The 18,182-nt window shown below is 37.2% G+C and overlaps 1 protein-coding gene across 3 annotated transcripts in view; it reads left to right on the top strand.

Moving 5' to 3' along the window:
* Grid2 (glutamate ionotropic receptor delta type subunit 2) overlaps positions 1–18,182 on the top strand; it is a 1,433,911-nt gene that overhangs the window by 851,054 nt on the left and 564,675 nt on the right. For all 3 annotated transcript variants that reach the window (XM_038318962.1, XM_038318963.1, XM_038318961.1), the window contains one exon: positions 14,470–14,589. In XM_038318962.1, coding sequence (XP_038174890.1) covers positions 14,470–14,589 — 120 coding nt within the window. The remainder of the gene's footprint in view (positions 1–14,469; positions 14,590–18,182) is intronic.

The following is an 18,182-nucleotide window of genomic DNA, read 5'->3' as shown; positions in this document are numbered from 1 at the left end:
GTATGAGTTTTATATATATATATATACATATATATGTGTGTGTGTATGTTGTGTATATATATATATATATATATATATATATAGTTTGCCCATGTCTACATCTTTAAATGTTTTCTATATAAGTGTATTATATATATATATATGTGTGTGTGTGTGTGTGTGTGTGTGTGTGTGTGCTCTGTGTTTGTGCTATATGTATATACATACACACATGCTATCGTGAATGGAATATTCATTCTATATAAGGAAGGTTTTGATATTTAATTTTGCTTTGACTAATCTGATAATTTTGAAAACTTCTTATGTGCTTTTCAAGTACATGTAGATATTACTTGCAAATAAACTTAGTGTTATCACTTTGTCTTCGTAAAGCACCTTAAAACTTTCCTTGCCTAACTGCATTCACTTTCACATGTTAAATTCATATAATACACATTTTCTTACAAAATAAATCTTCACAGAAATTAAGTACATGAAGGTTATTACTTGCAAAGACAATATTTTCAAATTTGTAAGAGGATCCTTGTTTTTTATACTTAAAATTCTGATTTTTATTGCATAACTTTAGAGTGATGTAAAAATAATCTTTTTAATCATATTATTCTAGCTTATTTAATAAATTTAATCTAACCTATTTACCTCAATTTTAAGATATAGAATGCTAATCTCCAGAAAAGGGAAACACCTTAAAATTTTGGGAATAGCAATTTGTGTTTTTATAATAATCATATCACTTTTTATCATGAGAACCTATGTCTAACTGCAATGTATATCTGTTTAGAAGGAAGGGGACATGCAATATACTAAATGTGTTGATGTTTTATAACAGATATTGAAGTTTCAAACATGTTTAATTGACTAATTAAAATTAGTAGATATTGACCAGTAATAGAAAGTTTTGGACGAAGATATTCACAGACAGACAATAAAGCAAGAACTACAGCTGGATAGCCTTCTTTAGAACATATAGAAATTATTGTAAACATGGCAGAACTTATCAGCTCTCTGAAAAATAACAAAGCTGCATCATGCCCAGCCAATAAAGAGAGCCTATGCTCATCTGTAGAATCCTCGGTGCTTAAATAGTAACCTGTGCCCACTGTTGACAAGTATTAATATTTTAAGTTTTAAAGATTTATTTGCCTATTTTCTTTTAATTTTTATAACAATTTTTTTTAGGTTTGAGATTTTCACATGTGTATTATTAAATATAATCGTGTACACCTTTCATTTCCTTTCTATAATTTCACATATCCTCTACAGCATGGCTCTTTGCTATTCCTGCCTTGTTTTTGTTGTAGTAGTTTTGATAGCCCATTAAGTATAACTAACCCTGCCCATATGTAGTTGAGTGTGGGGTCATCCACTGGAGCATGGGAAGCTACAAGGGACAACACCCTCAAAATAAGAATGATTCTCCCCCTTCAACAGCCATCAGCTCTCAATAGCTCCTCAGGAAGGGGTGGGGCCTGAAAAGCAAACACCTCCATTTATGTTGGAATTAGGACTGCCTTGATGCTATGCAAATCTTATGCAGATAAATACCGCTGTGAAGTAGTTAGTGTGATAACTATGCTATGCCATATTCAGAGGACAGAATTTCACAGCTTTCCTTTCCACACTTGGGGAGTAAAAGAGAATGAAAACACGTCCCCTTCAGGGCTAAGTGAGTAGTCTCTTATTATCAGCCCCTTGGCCAGTTATGTATCTGTACAGTGACTGCTACCCCACTGCAAAAAGAAGCTTCTCTGCCCAAGTTTGGGAGCAACATAGATACATAATTGGTCAAAGTCATGTTGTCAAATTACCATCTAAATATGGGCATATGCATAAATATCTAGATGGTAATTTAACAACATGACCATTTAGCAAAATAATTGTAAGTTCTATCCTAGGAACTATGACTGCCCTAAGCAGTCAGAAAACATAATTACAGTAGAAGGCATGAGATATCCTCTGATGGAACGGGCTCAAATCTAATGAGAAAGTGAATAGTTACCTTATGGCAATCATTAGACGATTGCACCAATAGGGAGATCTCACCTGCAGTTAAGTATTATTGCAAGCAAGGTCATACACTGGGTAAGACTATTAATTTCCTCTCCCAGCAACCCACATAGAACCTACCAGCATTATGGAAGTCAGGGAGCAGAAAAGAAGGTTGACATTTGGTTTGAAATGGATTTCTCAATGTCCTAAAGTGAAAAAAAATAAAATAAAATAAAAAAAAATAAGAGTACTTTTTTTTTTCAGCAAAATAGTCTTACCATGTAATTATGGTGGGTAACCAAGGGCAGTTAAAGTAACCTGTTTTGTTTTAGGTGACTTCTGTGGCCTTCCTGACCAATGTAACTTATAGAGAAATAACCTCTTCCTGGCATTATGATTATCACTTAATAACCAATGTCATATGGGAACATTGTCTACCCAGGCGTGGTAATTCTGTTCAAACTCTGAAGTCTTATTTTGAAATCATCATATTAATTAGTACCATTCCAGAAAGTTTAAATTCTTAGGTGTAGTGAACTCACTCATACACTATCCTCTCCTTCATTGTCCACAGTAAATCCTGTAACCTCTGGAACCCACCACCCTTTCTTTTCCTATACCACGTACATGCAACAACCCATCCAGCCATGCTTTCATCAGGGTATGAGAGAGCAAGTCTCCCCGTGGGTTTCCATATGTCCTTCCTTAGAGCTAGCCCTCTCTTCTCTTCCCTGACTTACACTCTCATCCATACCCTTTCCTGATTGAGCTTTTCCAGCCCCAGTATTATATACCTCTATTTTTGTTTTAGTTGAAATCTACAACTATTCCTCACTTAAAGTACCTTCTCCACCAAGGGCCTCTTTCTGACTTCCGATTGTGCTTCAAATTAGACAAACAGAACACATGGCATTTTCTCTCTGGGCCTGAGTTATTTCACTCAGTACATTTATTTTTTTCAGTTTCATCCCTTTAACCACAAATTTCATTTTTTTCAGCTGAGTAATAATTCATTGTGCATATATACCACCTTTGCCTCATCCATTCATCTGTTGAAAGCTATCTAGGTTGATCTGTCTTCTGCCTGTTGTGAATAGAGCAGGTATGAACATGAATGTGTGCCTCTGTAGGTGAATACACGCCTGGGAGTAAAAGCTGAGGAATGATACAGCTGAGTTCTATGGCAGATGATATAGAAAACTTTCCCTTTGCCTTTGGTGCAGCATTCTTCTACTTCTAGTCCGATAATTAGGAGATTTGCTCATTTCATGGAATCTTGGTCTTCTCTTGTGTTTTGTAAACACACACTCATTTAATTTATCATTGACTTTTACTGAATGTTCCAATTACTCTGCAGTGTCCTTTACCCTAATACCATGCTTTCTTTGTGCTCTTCTTTAGGATCTGTTTTGCATATTGGTGAAGCTTTCCAGTTGGGTTATGGAGTGTTTCATTTCTGGTCTCAGCTTAATTAATTTTTCTTCTGCAAATCTATCTCTTTATTGAGTTCTATTTTCATAGATTGTTTTGACCTCATCATTTAGCTCACTTTTGTGCTCTTGGAGTGAAGGCATGTCATCTTTGAGTTGCTTAAACATAGTTGTAATTATTCTTTTAAATTCTTTGTCTAGAAGTCCTTCTAAATCATTTTCTTTGGGAGCCATTAGTGTAAAATTAGTACTTTCTAGGAAAGACATGCTATTTTGGTATTTCCTTTTTGCTTTTGCTTTTATGTTCACACTTGAACATCTAGTGTTAGGTTGTATGTTGAGATTTTCATTTTCTTTCCTCTTTTAAAACAAAACATTCCTTCTTTCAATGCAGGCATTTACAATGTTTAACAGAGTTCTAACTCATAGGAGGATTGCCATATCACTCTCCTTCATGGAATTGATGTGTAGGATCAGAAACTCTATCCTGAGTCTTGCTCTGAGTGTCAGGTTCTGAGTCTTGCTCTGAGTGTTATGGTTCAGGCCTCCTGCATGGGTCTGTAGCCTGGGCTGAGAATTGTAAGACCCCCTTTGTCTGTGGTCTTACCCTAGGGCAGCTATAGCATCCTCCCTGGGTTTTCAGCTCTCCACTCAGGTGGTTCTTGATTCCTTGTGTGGCTACGGTTCTTTCTTATTCTGGGTCAGTTCACGTGTATTGCCTGTGTCTGGAACCTACATTAGGAGCTGCACAATCCTAGGTACTTGCTTTGGGTTAGATTAAATAACACCCTGGGTTTTGAACATTCTATTGCTGGCCACTGTGAGGTGGGGAATTCTGCCACTGCCTGGGGGCATTCTGCCTTGGCTTAGATACAGTGTTAAGAACCTTAGTATTGAAATGACTGCACACTTACTCACCACTTCTCTTTCCCAGTCAGCTGTAATGAACCCACCATTTCACCTCTCTATCAATAAACTCCATTTCACCTCTCTATCAATAAACTCCAATGTGGATTTGTTGTAAGAAAAAAAATGACTGCAAAAATTTTGCTTTATTCATATGTTGGAGAGAGGGAGGCTGCTTGTTGGTTCCCAGCCACATAGCCCCTAAATAATCACACAGAATCTATATTAATTAAATCACTGCTTGGCCCATTAGCTCTAGCTTCTTATTGACTAACTCTTACATATTAATTTAACCCATTTCAATTAATCTGTGTATTGCCACATGGCTGTGACTTACCGGCTAATCTTCCACCTTGCTTCAGCAGAGCTTCATGGCTTCTGTCTGACTCTGCTTTTTTCTCCCAGCATTCAGTTTAGTTTTTCCTGCCTAGCTCTGCTCTCCTATTGCTCTGTTATAGGACCAAAGCAGTTACTTTAGTAACCAATGATATTCACAGCATTCAGATCCCACATCATTCATGTATCTACCACTTTTTCCACAGATGTTTACAAAAGATAGGGAAAACATGCCTGTATTTTAGAATTCATACTCTAAAGTCTTTTTAACATTACCCTAAATTTTACAACCTAGTACTGAATGTTGACTATGCAAAAAAAATATTCTCTAAGACCTGTGATGGTAAAGGAACCCAAACATAATGAAAACAGGATATTGCAGAGTCATAGAGAAGAGTGTGCCATATTATGGTGCATACTCACACTTCATGAGGACATGCCATGTCTGCAAATGGCACACAACAATAGAGCTGAGCTTGAGTTTCTGCTTAGCTTCTCTTCCCACTTCCTGAGATAATTCTATACCCAATGGTCACTAATGAACTAGAATGGTCCAATCCCCTCCCTTTCCTTTATCTTGCTATACCTACAGACTACCCAGGATCATGTGTTAGCTTCTTGACATTACCTCCTGTTTGACCCAGTTTTGTTTCTTCTAGTCTCTTGGATGTCATTTCTCCACAGTACTTTAAACAAACAGTGTACAATCAAATTTCTATCACAGAGTTGGTTTCTGAGGGACCTGCCTTAAAATAGAAAATAATTAGAAAGAGTTGGAGGGACCCCATGACATCTCAATCAAGGCCTAAAAAGTAACAAGCTGGGCTATGCAGAGCTCTGAGGAAAATGTTCCAGATGGTGAGATACTCTAGCTGACACCTCTACTGGAATCAATCATGTGTACAATGACAAAGGTTGATTAATTTTTCAGAATGCATAGAACCCATGAAGAGAACTATCTGGTTTGGAAAGAAATTGACAAAAGAGCAACTTTTTCAGATGAAATCAGATACAAGTTCTAGAAAGAAAATGCTTACAGGTTTGTTTTTAAAAAGTGCAAATAAAAAACTCTACAAAATATTCCATTAAAATTGTAATTATAAATAAAAATCACTAACAATTATATAAATATTCTGAGTTCATTAAAATTCACTAGTTCCTTAAGTACTTTCTTTTTATATTAGCCTAATTGTTCAATTTCTTTTTAAATCTTAATCATAATTACTTTTAATTCATAATGAAGAAAACTAGAAAACTTTAATGTTCCAGAGATTTCTGTAAGTACCAGCATATTATCTCATATTCGCTTGTGCTGGTCATTAAATGATATGTATTGAAACATGTTGATGTTTGACATAATATGTTCTGAATACCAAAAGCATTGAAATGCCTCCAGTTCTTAAAAATAACAAAAATTCATTTAATAAGTATTGACCAAGTACTGCCATATGTTATACTTTGAGATCACAGAATAAGGGCGAAAAATAGAAATATCAAAAATAATTACAAGTGTGATCAGCTCTGCATAAGAAAAAATTCCAATTGCTCTGGAAATACATGACGAGAGGTCTTACTTATCACAGAGTGCTGTTTATGATGAGGTTTGAGCCAAGAAAGGAAGGACAGAGTCCCAGGGATGTAGAAAAAGAATGTTTTATAAGAGGCCAGGTGATGGTCATAGTTTGGAGGAAAAAAACTTAGGTTGGCAGAAACAGCAGAAATAAACACGCAAGAGAATTAAATGAGGATACTGGTCCTCATTTGCTCATTTTCTGAGAGCTAGAGAAAGCTTTAGAAAGGGTTTGTAAACTACATTATAGTTCCTTTAATTTTAGGGATAAGGTATTATTTTCTATGATTTATTTTATTTTATGTTACTACATCATGTCCTCCTTTCCTTTCTTCCTTCAAAGTTCTCCAATTAACTTTCCTTGTGCTCATAAAATACATGGTCTCTTTTTACATTAATTGTTGCTATATTTATATATGTATCTGTACATACCTATGTATTCTTAAACATAACCTGCTCAGTCTGTATATGTATGTTTTCAAGACTGACCATTTAGTATTAGATAAACAGTTGGTGTACTCTTCCCTGGGTACTCTTCTCACTCTCTACATATCATGGTTGCCTGTAGTTGTTTGTGTAGGAGAGAGTCCTCATGATCTTTGCCTGATCCATTTTTTCACATCTAGTGCCATCAGACTTGTTCAGATAATATCTTGGCAGTCATGTTGGTAAGACCTTCTGGGTGCATCTTCAAAAATTACTAGAAGACAGTCTCTCAGCATATTTCTTGATCCTATGGCTATTGTAATCTTTCTGCCCCCTCTTCCACAATGTTCTCTGAACTTTGAGTATGTAAGTCGTTTTGTAAATTGGCCTCACACCCCTGGATTTTGGCTGGCTTTAGGTTTCTGTTATGGTCTCTTTCTGTTGCAAAGAGAAATTTCTATGATGATGAATGAGGATTATAGATATCTGTGGCTAAGTCTTGATTGCTGAAGACACCATGTACTTCAGACACAAGGACCAGAGATCCTTGATCTGAAAGTGATCTGAAAGCCTACGGATAGTTTTTGTGTACTAGAAGACACCATGCAAGTTTCCAAAGGAGAGAAGCAACCAGTGCTCTTATCTAGCTATGATGCCTGAGAACCACAAAGACCAGCATGGAATGATATCCCTAAGAAATAAGCAGTGGCACAAATACCCTGGCCATAACCGACAGCTCTCTGATTGGACTTAAGAACTCAACAAGAGGGGTATCATTCTTGGCACTGGAAACTTGGCCAAGTACCAAGGGTTAGTGAATTCATGGATCTCTGAGGAAAAACTGCCAACTGTCACTTAACTAAAACAGCATGATTCCTAATGGTGTGAGGTATTCTTATAGTGTCTTAAGCAGCAAGTCTGTAACTCCAGATGTCCTGTAGCTATTGTGAGGGAGCCATTATGCAGCTCTTCTGATGGGGACAGAATAGACAGAAGCTCCAGTGAAGAGGCTCATGCTATCCCTTAGGATAGATCGGGGTCAGGCTACAGCCACTACATGGAAACAGGCAGAGACAACTGGTAAGTCTTCAGAGCACTGAGAAGAAATTTGAGAGCAAGAAAACTAATGAGAAAGAGTAGCCATAGATGATTCCTAGGTTTATGCCTTGGGCAAGATGATATATAGGTTATTTTGTTTACAATCTTTCAAAATATCAATCCTTAGAGAAACAGGAACATATTAGCTTTCAATATAAAGACAGCCTATCATGGATTTTGTACATATATGAAGAGGGGAAAGAAATTTTAGGGAGACATGGTATACAAAAACACTACTTGAACTATAATATACATTTTTCAAAAAGACACCAACTTTTGCAATGGTAACTTTCAAAAATGCTGTTTGTGGAACAGATAGGTTGTCCAGTGGGGAAGGCACATTCCATGCGAGCATGAATAGCTGAATTCAGATCCCTACCACTCTCATTAAGAGCCAAGAAAATCATGATTTTCTTCTGTAGTCATGACTCTTGAGAGGCAGAGACACAGAGATCAGCAGGGTTTTCTGTCCAGTTAATGTAACAGAGCTGGCAAGCTCCAGGTTAACTGAGACACCTGGCTTCAAAAAACATGCAGGAAAGACACAAGGCATTGACCTTTGCTCTCCATATGTACAACCATGGACCATAGCATGCATGTGTGTATGTGCATGAACACACATCATTTATACCCTTTGAAAAAGACTCTCAGAATTCACTAGTGAACAGTCCGGCTTCAGTCAATTTTACTTATAAAGCATGTTACTACCGATTTTAATTTAATTTTGTTCAAATATTTATTCTCGAGCAATTTATTTTAATGTACATATGTAATAGGAGACAAATAGTATGCACGCATATTTTAGAGAGAAAAATAGAAAAGACAGGGACCTTTATCAGTTTCAGCTCCTCAGTGAATGAGCTGTGGTTATTTGCTCTAAAGCACAGAAAGCATCATCTGCTAAAATTCTTTACTGTGACTTGTGTGTCTATTTTTGAGCTTTTACACCATTTCTGATGCTGTTTATCCATGCATTGCTGTCTGAATTTGGGTTACTATTGCTATGATGAAACACAGTGACCAAAGCAACTTAGGGAGGAAAGAGACAGTTCCAGGTCACCATTCATCATCAAAAGGAGTCAGGATGAAAACTCAAAAGGGCAGTAACCTGGAGGCAGGAGCTGATGGAGAGGTCTCAGAGGGGTGCTGCCTGCTGGCTTTTTCTCCATTCTTGTTTAGCCTGCTTTCTTATAGAATCCAGGACCACTAGTCCTGGGGTGTCATCACCCGCAATGGACTGGGACCTCACACAAAAATCACTAGTTAAGAAAATGCCTTACTGACTTACCTAAAGCCTGATCTTATGAAGGCATTTTTTCATCTAAGAATCCTTCCTCTCAGATGACTCTAACTTGTTTCAAGTTGACATTAAACTGTCCAGCACAATTACTACAGGAAATGTAATGTTTTCTTCTGTTGCTGATTTTTAGGCTCATAAACAAACAAAACTCTAGTGAATCTGAGTAATCATTTTCCTAAATTATTTTTCTCCAGTTTTTTTCTAAGTCACGGGGGGGGGGGGGGGGGGTTGGTCTATTTAGAATTTTTTTTTTTTTTTTTTTTTTTTTTTTTTTTTTTTTTTGGTTTTTCGAGACAGGGTTTCCCTGTAGTTTCTAGAGCCTGTCCTGGAACTAGCTCTTGTAGACCAGGCTGGCCTTGAACTCAGAGATCCGCCTGCCTCTGCCTCCCGAGTGCTGGGATTAAAGGCATGCGCCACCACCGCCCGGCTTATTTAGAATTTTTTATCTAATTTGTTAGTTAAATTTTGAGACAAATGTTTCTGAGGCTTTGATTCTCACTTTTGGCTCTTCATTCCTTTTTCTTCCTATTTTTCTCTATTTTTTGTCCATGACTTTTCCACATTATGTATGTAGGATAAAATCCAAAGTGAGATATTCTGCATTTTTTAAGATTCCTCGAGGAGCAGTTGTGGCAATCAGTGTAAAGAACACGTAGGATGCTACCTCAGGGTTTGCTTTATCAATGACCCATTAGTTTACCTTATTTAGAATCTGCTGTATCACAGTGAAATTTATAAATACAGTCATGCATACACACAGATAATGACCATTCATCACCCCAGCCAGAGTGCTTTTGCCACCCTCAGTTTTCAAGGTTGACCAAAGCATAGATGAAAAGCAGCTCAAAAGCACTGGAATCTTTTAAAACAATAATTAAAAAATCAAATTAAATCTGGCTGCGATAACAAAGGATGTTGTTTAAAGGACGTATTTGCTTGAATGTGTTGACCTCTTGAACATTCTAGACACCTTCCTGAGGGTAGAATCCTCTCATTATGCATGTCAAAAGCTCATTAATGATAGAGCAGAAAGAAGATGAATTACAAAGTCAAAAAGGTGAGTTAGGTAAGGCCGCAGCAAGCTAAGTGCACATCTTCTGATTTATGGAGTTTGTGCTTGTTTTCTGTAAATGCATTAAGTCACACAGTGGTAGCTGCTCCCTGCAGTGGAGGACCTGGCCCTGCACAGCCACAGCAGACTGACTGGAAAGAATAAGAGAGTCAAAGAAAGACTGGATGTTTAAAAATTTCTGTTTTTAGAGTTTGCCATAGAGCAAACAAAAGGACATACAGTCCTGTCCCCTTTTCAAGAAGTGAGGCAATAAGCAAGAATTTTCATTAGTTAGGACATATTGTTGAAGAAGGTTGAGAGCAAAAGCTTCTTCTTGTTTTTGTTCCTTGAGACAGTATCTCACTAGGTAGCCATGATTAGACTGGGGATCACTATCTAGACCACGCTGGCCTCTAACACAGAGTTCTACCTGCCTTTGCCTCCCAGGTACTAGCATGAAAGGTGTATACTGCTAGTCCCAGCAGCAAAATCTACTATCCAGAATATTCTATGGGTCCTTGGGATGTCTCAGTGCTTAGCCACCAAGTATGATGACCTGAGTTCAATTTCTGGAAGTCACATGGTAGAAGAAGAGAGCTGACTCCTGCAACCCTTTAACAACCAAGCATCCAGTATGACATGAGCACTAACATGATAATAAATAAATAAGTGTAAGGAGTTTCTTTTTAAAAAGGAAGTTTTGGAATTATATTAGTTGGAACTTATATGTTGGCATAGTCTACTCATTGGAGTGACTTCTGTTGAAGACCAGCCACGACAGATTCATATGTTTCATGATAGGGGCATGTGGATTAAAAATGTTAGGTAGGAGGAACAGAGATGTGAAAGAAGCATAGAATCACAGTATAGTATTGGGAGGGCAACTCAGTGAACACTGAATACTGAATTCACCTGTGTTTAATTTTCATATGCTTTTATACCCCAATACAAAAAGGGGGAAGTTTTGTGCACACACGTACAAAAGTACACTATATTTACACACATACATACACAGTTATATAAATGAAATGAAACTTAAAAACACAATAAACTTTAACTGACAAGAAGGCAAGATCATACCTGCATTTTATAAATTAGAAAGTCTCTGAAATTGCCAAGTTTAAAAACACTGATGACAGCTTATGTTAGAGAGGATGTGGGGTAAGGGAAACACTACTCCATTGCTGGTGGGGGTGCAAACTTGTACAGCTGCTTTGGAAATCAGTATGGTGATTTCTCAGAAAATTAGGAAACAATCTTCCTTAAGACCCAGCAATCTTACTCTTGAATATATACCCAAAGGAAGCTCAATCATATCACAAAGATATGTGTTCAACTATGTTCATAGCAGAATTATTTGTAGTAGTCAGAACCTGGAAACAACATAGATGCCCCTCAACTGAAGAATGGATAAACAAAATGTGGTACATTTACACAATGGAGTACTACTCAGCAGTAAAAAATAATGACATCTTGAAATTTGCAGGCAAATAGATGGATCTAGGGAAAAAAAACATACCGAATGAGGTAATCCAGACCAAAAAAGATAAATATAATATGTACTCATTCATAAGTGGCTTTTAGATATAAAACAAAGGAAAACCAACTTATGGTACACAACCCCAGAGAACCTAGACAACAAAGAAATCCCTAAGAGAGACATACATGGACCTAATCTAAATGAGAAATAGAAAAAGACCAGACTTCCTGAGTAAATTGGGAGTGTGGGGTTCATGAGAGAGGGTAGAAGGCAAGAGGGCAGAAAGAGAGAGGAGGGGAGAAAAATGTATAGCTCAATAAAAACATTAAAAAAGAAAAAAAAGAAGAAAAGATAACATACCCATTGACTGATGTCATCTGGAAAGAAAAGAAAGACTCTGAAAATAAGAGCTGGAAGAACACTGACCGCATGGTGGTGATGATAGTAGCTGAGCTCTGAACACAGGAAGCACTCCTCTGCATTACTTCCATGTACAGTATAGCAATATCAGTGACAATGCTCTGAGAGAAATGCTTTGTTATCCACTTAGAAAATATAGAAACTGAAACAAGGAAGTTAAGCTAATTGGTTAGTTTCTGAACGTCTGTTATCTGTTATATCCCTATGCCATTGGTGAGGTCCTATGCTTGTTACTGCTAACTCAGTTGAAAAGAAAATACCATAGGCATATAAAATTAAACAGATTCAACCTTGATAAAACTAGATCATTTTAATTCATGTATGAATCAATAAAATACTGATTGAAAGAAAGCTTGCTTGTTATTTATATGGCTGTAAAAATGAAATAAATTAAATAATGAAATTCAAAGAAAAGATTGGAAACATGGTGAGTCAACACAGTTTTCTGAACTTCTCTTATAAAAGTATCAATCTGTGAGTTTCTGGAAGACAGAAACGAAGTATGAGATAAAGCTGACAGTATAAAGCCAACCAAGAGGGACTGAAATGATACTACAGATTAAGAAAATTATTACACATTTAGGCGTCACAACTGCAAAGGTGATAACTAGAGCAGTTCACAAGCTGAGATGATTTGTCATCAAAATATGTGCCAGTGTACAGCCAGAGCTCTAGTGGTGAAGCAGCTGTGAACATCACAGGGAGGTTGAAACTCTAAGTAATGTGAAGGTTGATAGCACAAAGTGAAAAATAGTTTTAAGCAAGCGACAGGAATAACCCACATGGCCATCTGCAGAGAAAGTGAATATTTGTCATGCTGAGTGAACAATGAAGTCTGGAAATTTCTAGAGTCTCAACACCAGCAAAACCAACTGTGGGCATTTTATCTTTTACCTTTGTTTATATAAATTAATAATTTATCATATGTATTAATTATATATTTATAGCCATTATATAAAATATAAGATTATACATATTGATGGAATACTATATGATAATTTTAAATATATTTATATTTCTACACACACTGTTTAAGATGTAAACCAGGCTAACAGCATATTTCTTATGAAATAATTCAAAATTCTTTTCTTTGTTCCTTAGGAAATAATATATTCAATTATTGTTATAGTTTGGAAAATAAATTCACTGGAATAAAATTAACATTAAATATTTTTAAATGGTAAATTTCAAAGTTCCTAGAAATAATTTTAAAATAAATTTGGGTGGAATTGTCAAAGTGGAATAGTTTCTTTGGGTTTCCTGGAGCTTGTTGTATTCTGGTGACATACTCCTGTGCATCACAAGATGTGGTGGCCAAATCCTGACTGTGGAAATGAGTCTCATCTCTAACCAGGGCCATTTGGAGCAGTAATTGGCTGTTAGGGCATAAATCAATTTTTCTGGCAAGTTGACAAGATTGAATTTAACCACTTCTAAGGTGACTTTCAATAGAACTTTTGGGTATGTTGTACCTTAGAAGGAAGTTTTTGTCCTGCCCAATCCCACAGCCGTTCTGTTCCAAATAAACACACAGAGGCTTATATTAATTATAAACTGTTTGGCCTATTAGTTCAGGCTTATTATTAACTACCTCTTAATTAGCCCTAATTCTTGTCTCTGTTTAGCCATGTGGCTTGATACACTTTCTCAGTTCAGCATTTTCATCTTACTTCCTCTGCGTCTGACTGGTGACAGTGTCTCTCTACCTTTCCTCTTCCCAGAATTCTCCTAGTCTCGTCGCCCCACCTAAACTTCCTGCCTAGGTACTAGTCAATCAGCATTTTATTAAACCAATATGAATAACAAGTACATTATTCCACAGCATTTCCCTTGTTTTTTCTCAAAACAAGAACTCTAAACCTAGTTTCTTTTCCTCACCATTATTCATAACGACTTGTAACTAATACGCTAAACAAAGACAAACATCCATAATCCATTTTCTGGGAACATGGATATAGTTTTCTAGGCTACTTCCTGCTGACTAGGGGCACTGGTAATCTTCTTTCTTCTTTTTTTTCTTTCTTTTTTTTTTTTCTGAGACAGGGTTTCCTTGTAGTTTCTAGAGCCTGTCCTGGATCTAGCTCTTGTAGACCAGGCTGGCCTCGAACTCAGAGACCCGCCTGCCTCTGCCTCCTGAGTTCTGGGATTAAAGGAGTGCGCCACCACCACCTGGCTAGCACTGGTAATCTTATGAGATCCAAAGACAATTTAGGATTATGGTCTAGTCCTGACTGGAGTATTCTGTGAGGCTGGATCATCTGAACTGCCACTATGAAGCTATTCTAGATGCAGAAAACAGAAGAAACTGCAACATTGCACATCTACTAAAATTAACCTGTTAATATGCATTTTCTTTGGAATTCTATTTTCTAAATAGAAAGAGTGTTTATAGTCTTCTTATCCTTTATTATTAATTGTTTGCTTTTTTGAACTTTTAAATACGTTTCTATTTCCCTCATTTAGGGTGGAGTTAATGGATTGACTGGAGACCTAGAATTTGGAGAAAATGGAGGTAACCCCAATGTGCACTTTGAAATCCTTGGAACCAACTATGGCGAAGAACTTGGAAGAGGTGTCCGTAAAGTAAGCCTGAACTTGCTCTAATTTTTTTCTTTGTGCTATTGTGGTTTTGTCATGTAATTTTCTGCAGTGTGACACAGTATCATCAAAGTATGCATCTTCCAAGGAGACTGTGTGGAGAGATAAGGAATGGAGAACAATCCTCAGACAGCAGGTCAGGGATGTGGGGCACTCATAAGTACATAAGAAGGATAAAACAATTACTTAGATTCACACTTTAGAATAATATAAAAGGCCAGGCAGTGGTGGCACAAGGCTTTAATCTCAGCACTTGGGAGACAGAGGCAGGCAGATCTCTATGAGTTCAAGGCCAGCCTGATCTACAGAGTGAGTTTCAGGACAGCCATGAATACACTAAATACAAAAATGTAATGATGATGATGATGATGATGATGATGATAGAAGAAAATAGCACAGTGCTTGCTCAGGGAAATGGTATCACATTACATTTACTACAATAACACTTTTATAAAATGCTAATTCAGTATTTAGATAAAGTAAAGCTCTTTGATTTTTAGTTTGTAAAATGTTCAAAATCAGAGTGTTTGGATAAGTTTAATATTATATAATATTGTAATACTGAAAGTCATCTATAAAAGGTGACATTATAGTAGAATTTTGTGTGTAGCTTGTAGTGAGGAGATTATACTTACAGGAAACGATTATTTAGCATAGTCTGCAGATCACAGAAACAGCTAAGTACCACTAATGGATGTTTGTCAGAATACCATGACTTTGGCTTTCGCAAGGAGAAATACAAAACACCTTGGAGAAATGACTTTTTTGTACTTTAAACTTGCTAGTTTTACACATTTGTGTCGGGAAAAACTGATGGTGAGTCTGTAAACAGAGCTGGTAAGTATAATTGTCTTGGTGTCTGAGACTGACTGTGTTGAAACTAACTAGTATTGGACACTGGACACGCTTCCTTCCTTTGCTGTCACGTTTCAGGCAAACATTCAAGTTAGGAGTTGCTCTTACGGGAAATAACAGTTTCTCAGTAAATTTTTGCTGAGTTAAACTATCTTGGTGCATTTTAATCTTTGTTTGCTAGTGAATATTCAAAAATATAGAAAATGGCATAAACACAGAATACCATAGTGAATTGTTTAAAAGGAAACCATCTCTGCCAAGGTCAAAAAGAAAAGAAAGTGAGGAAAACACCATCAAGTGCTCCCTCAACGGCAAGCCTGAGCCACAGCAGAGGATCCATTAGTCTGAATTTAATGTGACCACTCAGTTATAGTTTCAACTCCTTTATCACCTTACGAAGTAAATTTTGCCAGTATTCAGACTTGTACTCAGTCTTGCATATTATCTTTCTACATTTAGAATTCTTCCTTGTTTGTCTTATTCACCCTTGCTGAAGCATGTAGTAGAAATTAATTAATTTATATGGTTACAGTTTTTCCATTATATGAATGTACCACAATTTATTACATGGTTTCCATTTTAGACTGGTATCAGTCAGGCAGTTGCAATGTACTTACATATACTTATTGGTTAAATACTGTTGTACTTGTGCTTAAATTTTAGTGTGTGTATAAGAATAGATTTGCAATACAAGGCCTTAGACATTCTTGGACAGTAACAAAACCCTTTGTTGAAATGTACCCATTTTCACTTACCTCACCAGTATAAAGTAAGTTCTTCAAGCCACATGAGCCAACCACATCCTAATTTGTGAGACTTCTAAGTGTCTGCTAATTTCTTGAGATAGTAATATACTTTCAAGGTCTTGGTTTAAATTCTCTAACTGTAAAACATTCTGTTTCCTACTTTTGGTATCTCATATTTCTCTTTTACTTCATAGTTCTTTTTAAAAATTTACTTATTTATTTATTTTTAATTAAAAATTTCCACCTCCTCCCCTCCTCCCAATTCTCTCCCTCTCCCTTTACCCCTCTCCCCCTCCCTCTCCAGACCAAAGAGCAGTCAGGGTTCCCTGCCCTGTGGGAAGTCCAAGGTCCTCCCCCCTCCATCCAGGTCTAGGAAGGTGAGCATCCAAATAGACTAGGTTCCCACAAAGCCAGTACATGCAGTAGGATCAAAACCCAGTGCCATTGTCCTTGGCTTCTCAGGCAGCCCTCCTTGTCAGCCACTTTCAGAGAGACCGGTTTGATTATATGCTCCATCAGTCCCAGTCCAGCTGGTTTTGGTGAGCTCCCATTAGATTAGCCCCACCATCTCAGTGGGTGGGCGCACCCATCACGGTCATGACTTCTTTGCTCATGTTCTCCCTCCTTCTGTTCCTCATTTGGACCTTGGGAGCTCAGTCCAGTCCTCCAATGTGGGTCTCTGTCTCTAGCTTCATCCATCATCAGATGAAGGTTCTATGGTAATATGCAAGATATTCATCAGTATGGCTATAGGATAGGGCCATTTCAGGCTCCCTCTCTTCAGCTGCCCAAGGATCTAGCTAGGGACATCTCCATGGACACCTGAGAACACCTCTAGAGTCAAGTCTCTTGCCAACCCTAAAACGGCTCCCTTAATTAAAATATATACTTCCCTGCTCCCATATCCACCCTTCCTCCATCCCAACTTTCTCATTCCCCCAAGCTTTCCCCATTCTCCCCTTCTCACTTTTTTCTTCCAAACTCCCCTTACCGCCACCCCAGCCCCACCCCCAAGTTTCCAATTTTTGCCTGGCAATCTTGTCTCCTTCCAATATCCAGGAGGATAACTATATGTTGTTTCTTTGGGTTCACCTTCTTATTTAGCTTCTCTAAGATCACGAGTTATAGGCTCAATGTTCTTTATTAATGGCTAGAATCAACTTATGAGTGAGTACATACCATATTCATCTTTTTGGGTCTGGATTACCTCACTCAGGACAGTGTTTTCTATTTCCATCCATTTGCATGCAAAATTCAAGATGTCATTGTTTTTTAACGCTGAGTAGTACTCTAATGCGTACATATTCCACACTATCTTTATCCATTCTTCCATTGAGGGGCATCTAGGTTTTTTCCATGTTCTGGCTATTACAAAGAGTGCTGCTATGAACATAGTTTAACAAATGCTTTTGTAGTATGATTTTTGGGTATATTCCCAAGATTGGTATTGCTGCATCCTGGGGTAGGTTGATCCCGAATTTCCTGAGAAACCACCACACTGATTTCCAAAGTGGTTGCACAAGTTTGCAACCCCATCAGCAATGGATGAGTGTTCCCCTTACTCCACATCCTCTCCAGCAAAGGCTATCATTGGTGTTTTTGATTTTAGCCATTCTGACAGGTGTAAGATGGTATCCCAATGTTGTTTTGATTTGTATTTCCCTGATCACTAAGGAGGTTGAGCATGACCTTAAGTGTCTTTTGGCCATTTGAACTTCTTCTGTTGAGAATTCTCTGTTCAGTTCAGTGCCCTATTTTTTAATTGGATTAATTAGCATTTTAAGGTCTAGTTTCTTGAGTTCTTTATATATTTTGGAAATCATACCTTTGTCTGTTGCGGGGTTTCTTTTTTTTCTCTCTTTCTCTGATTGCTTATTATATCTTTGGGCAGGTAGAGATGTCATTTGTTTCTTAGAAATGATACTCGGAATCGCTTCTCGGCCTTTTGGCTAAGATCAAGTATAGAAATGTTACTTG

Source organism: Arvicola amphibius, chromosome 2 (assembly GCF_903992535.2).
Source record: "Arvicola amphibius chromosome 2, mArvAmp1.2, whole genome shotgun sequence".
NCBI lineage: Eukaryota > Metazoa > Chordata > Mammalia > Rodentia > Cricetidae > Arvicola > Arvicola amphibius.
Note: the sequence above shows the minus strand (reverse complement) of the source record. Positions and strands in the feature narration are given on the sequence as shown.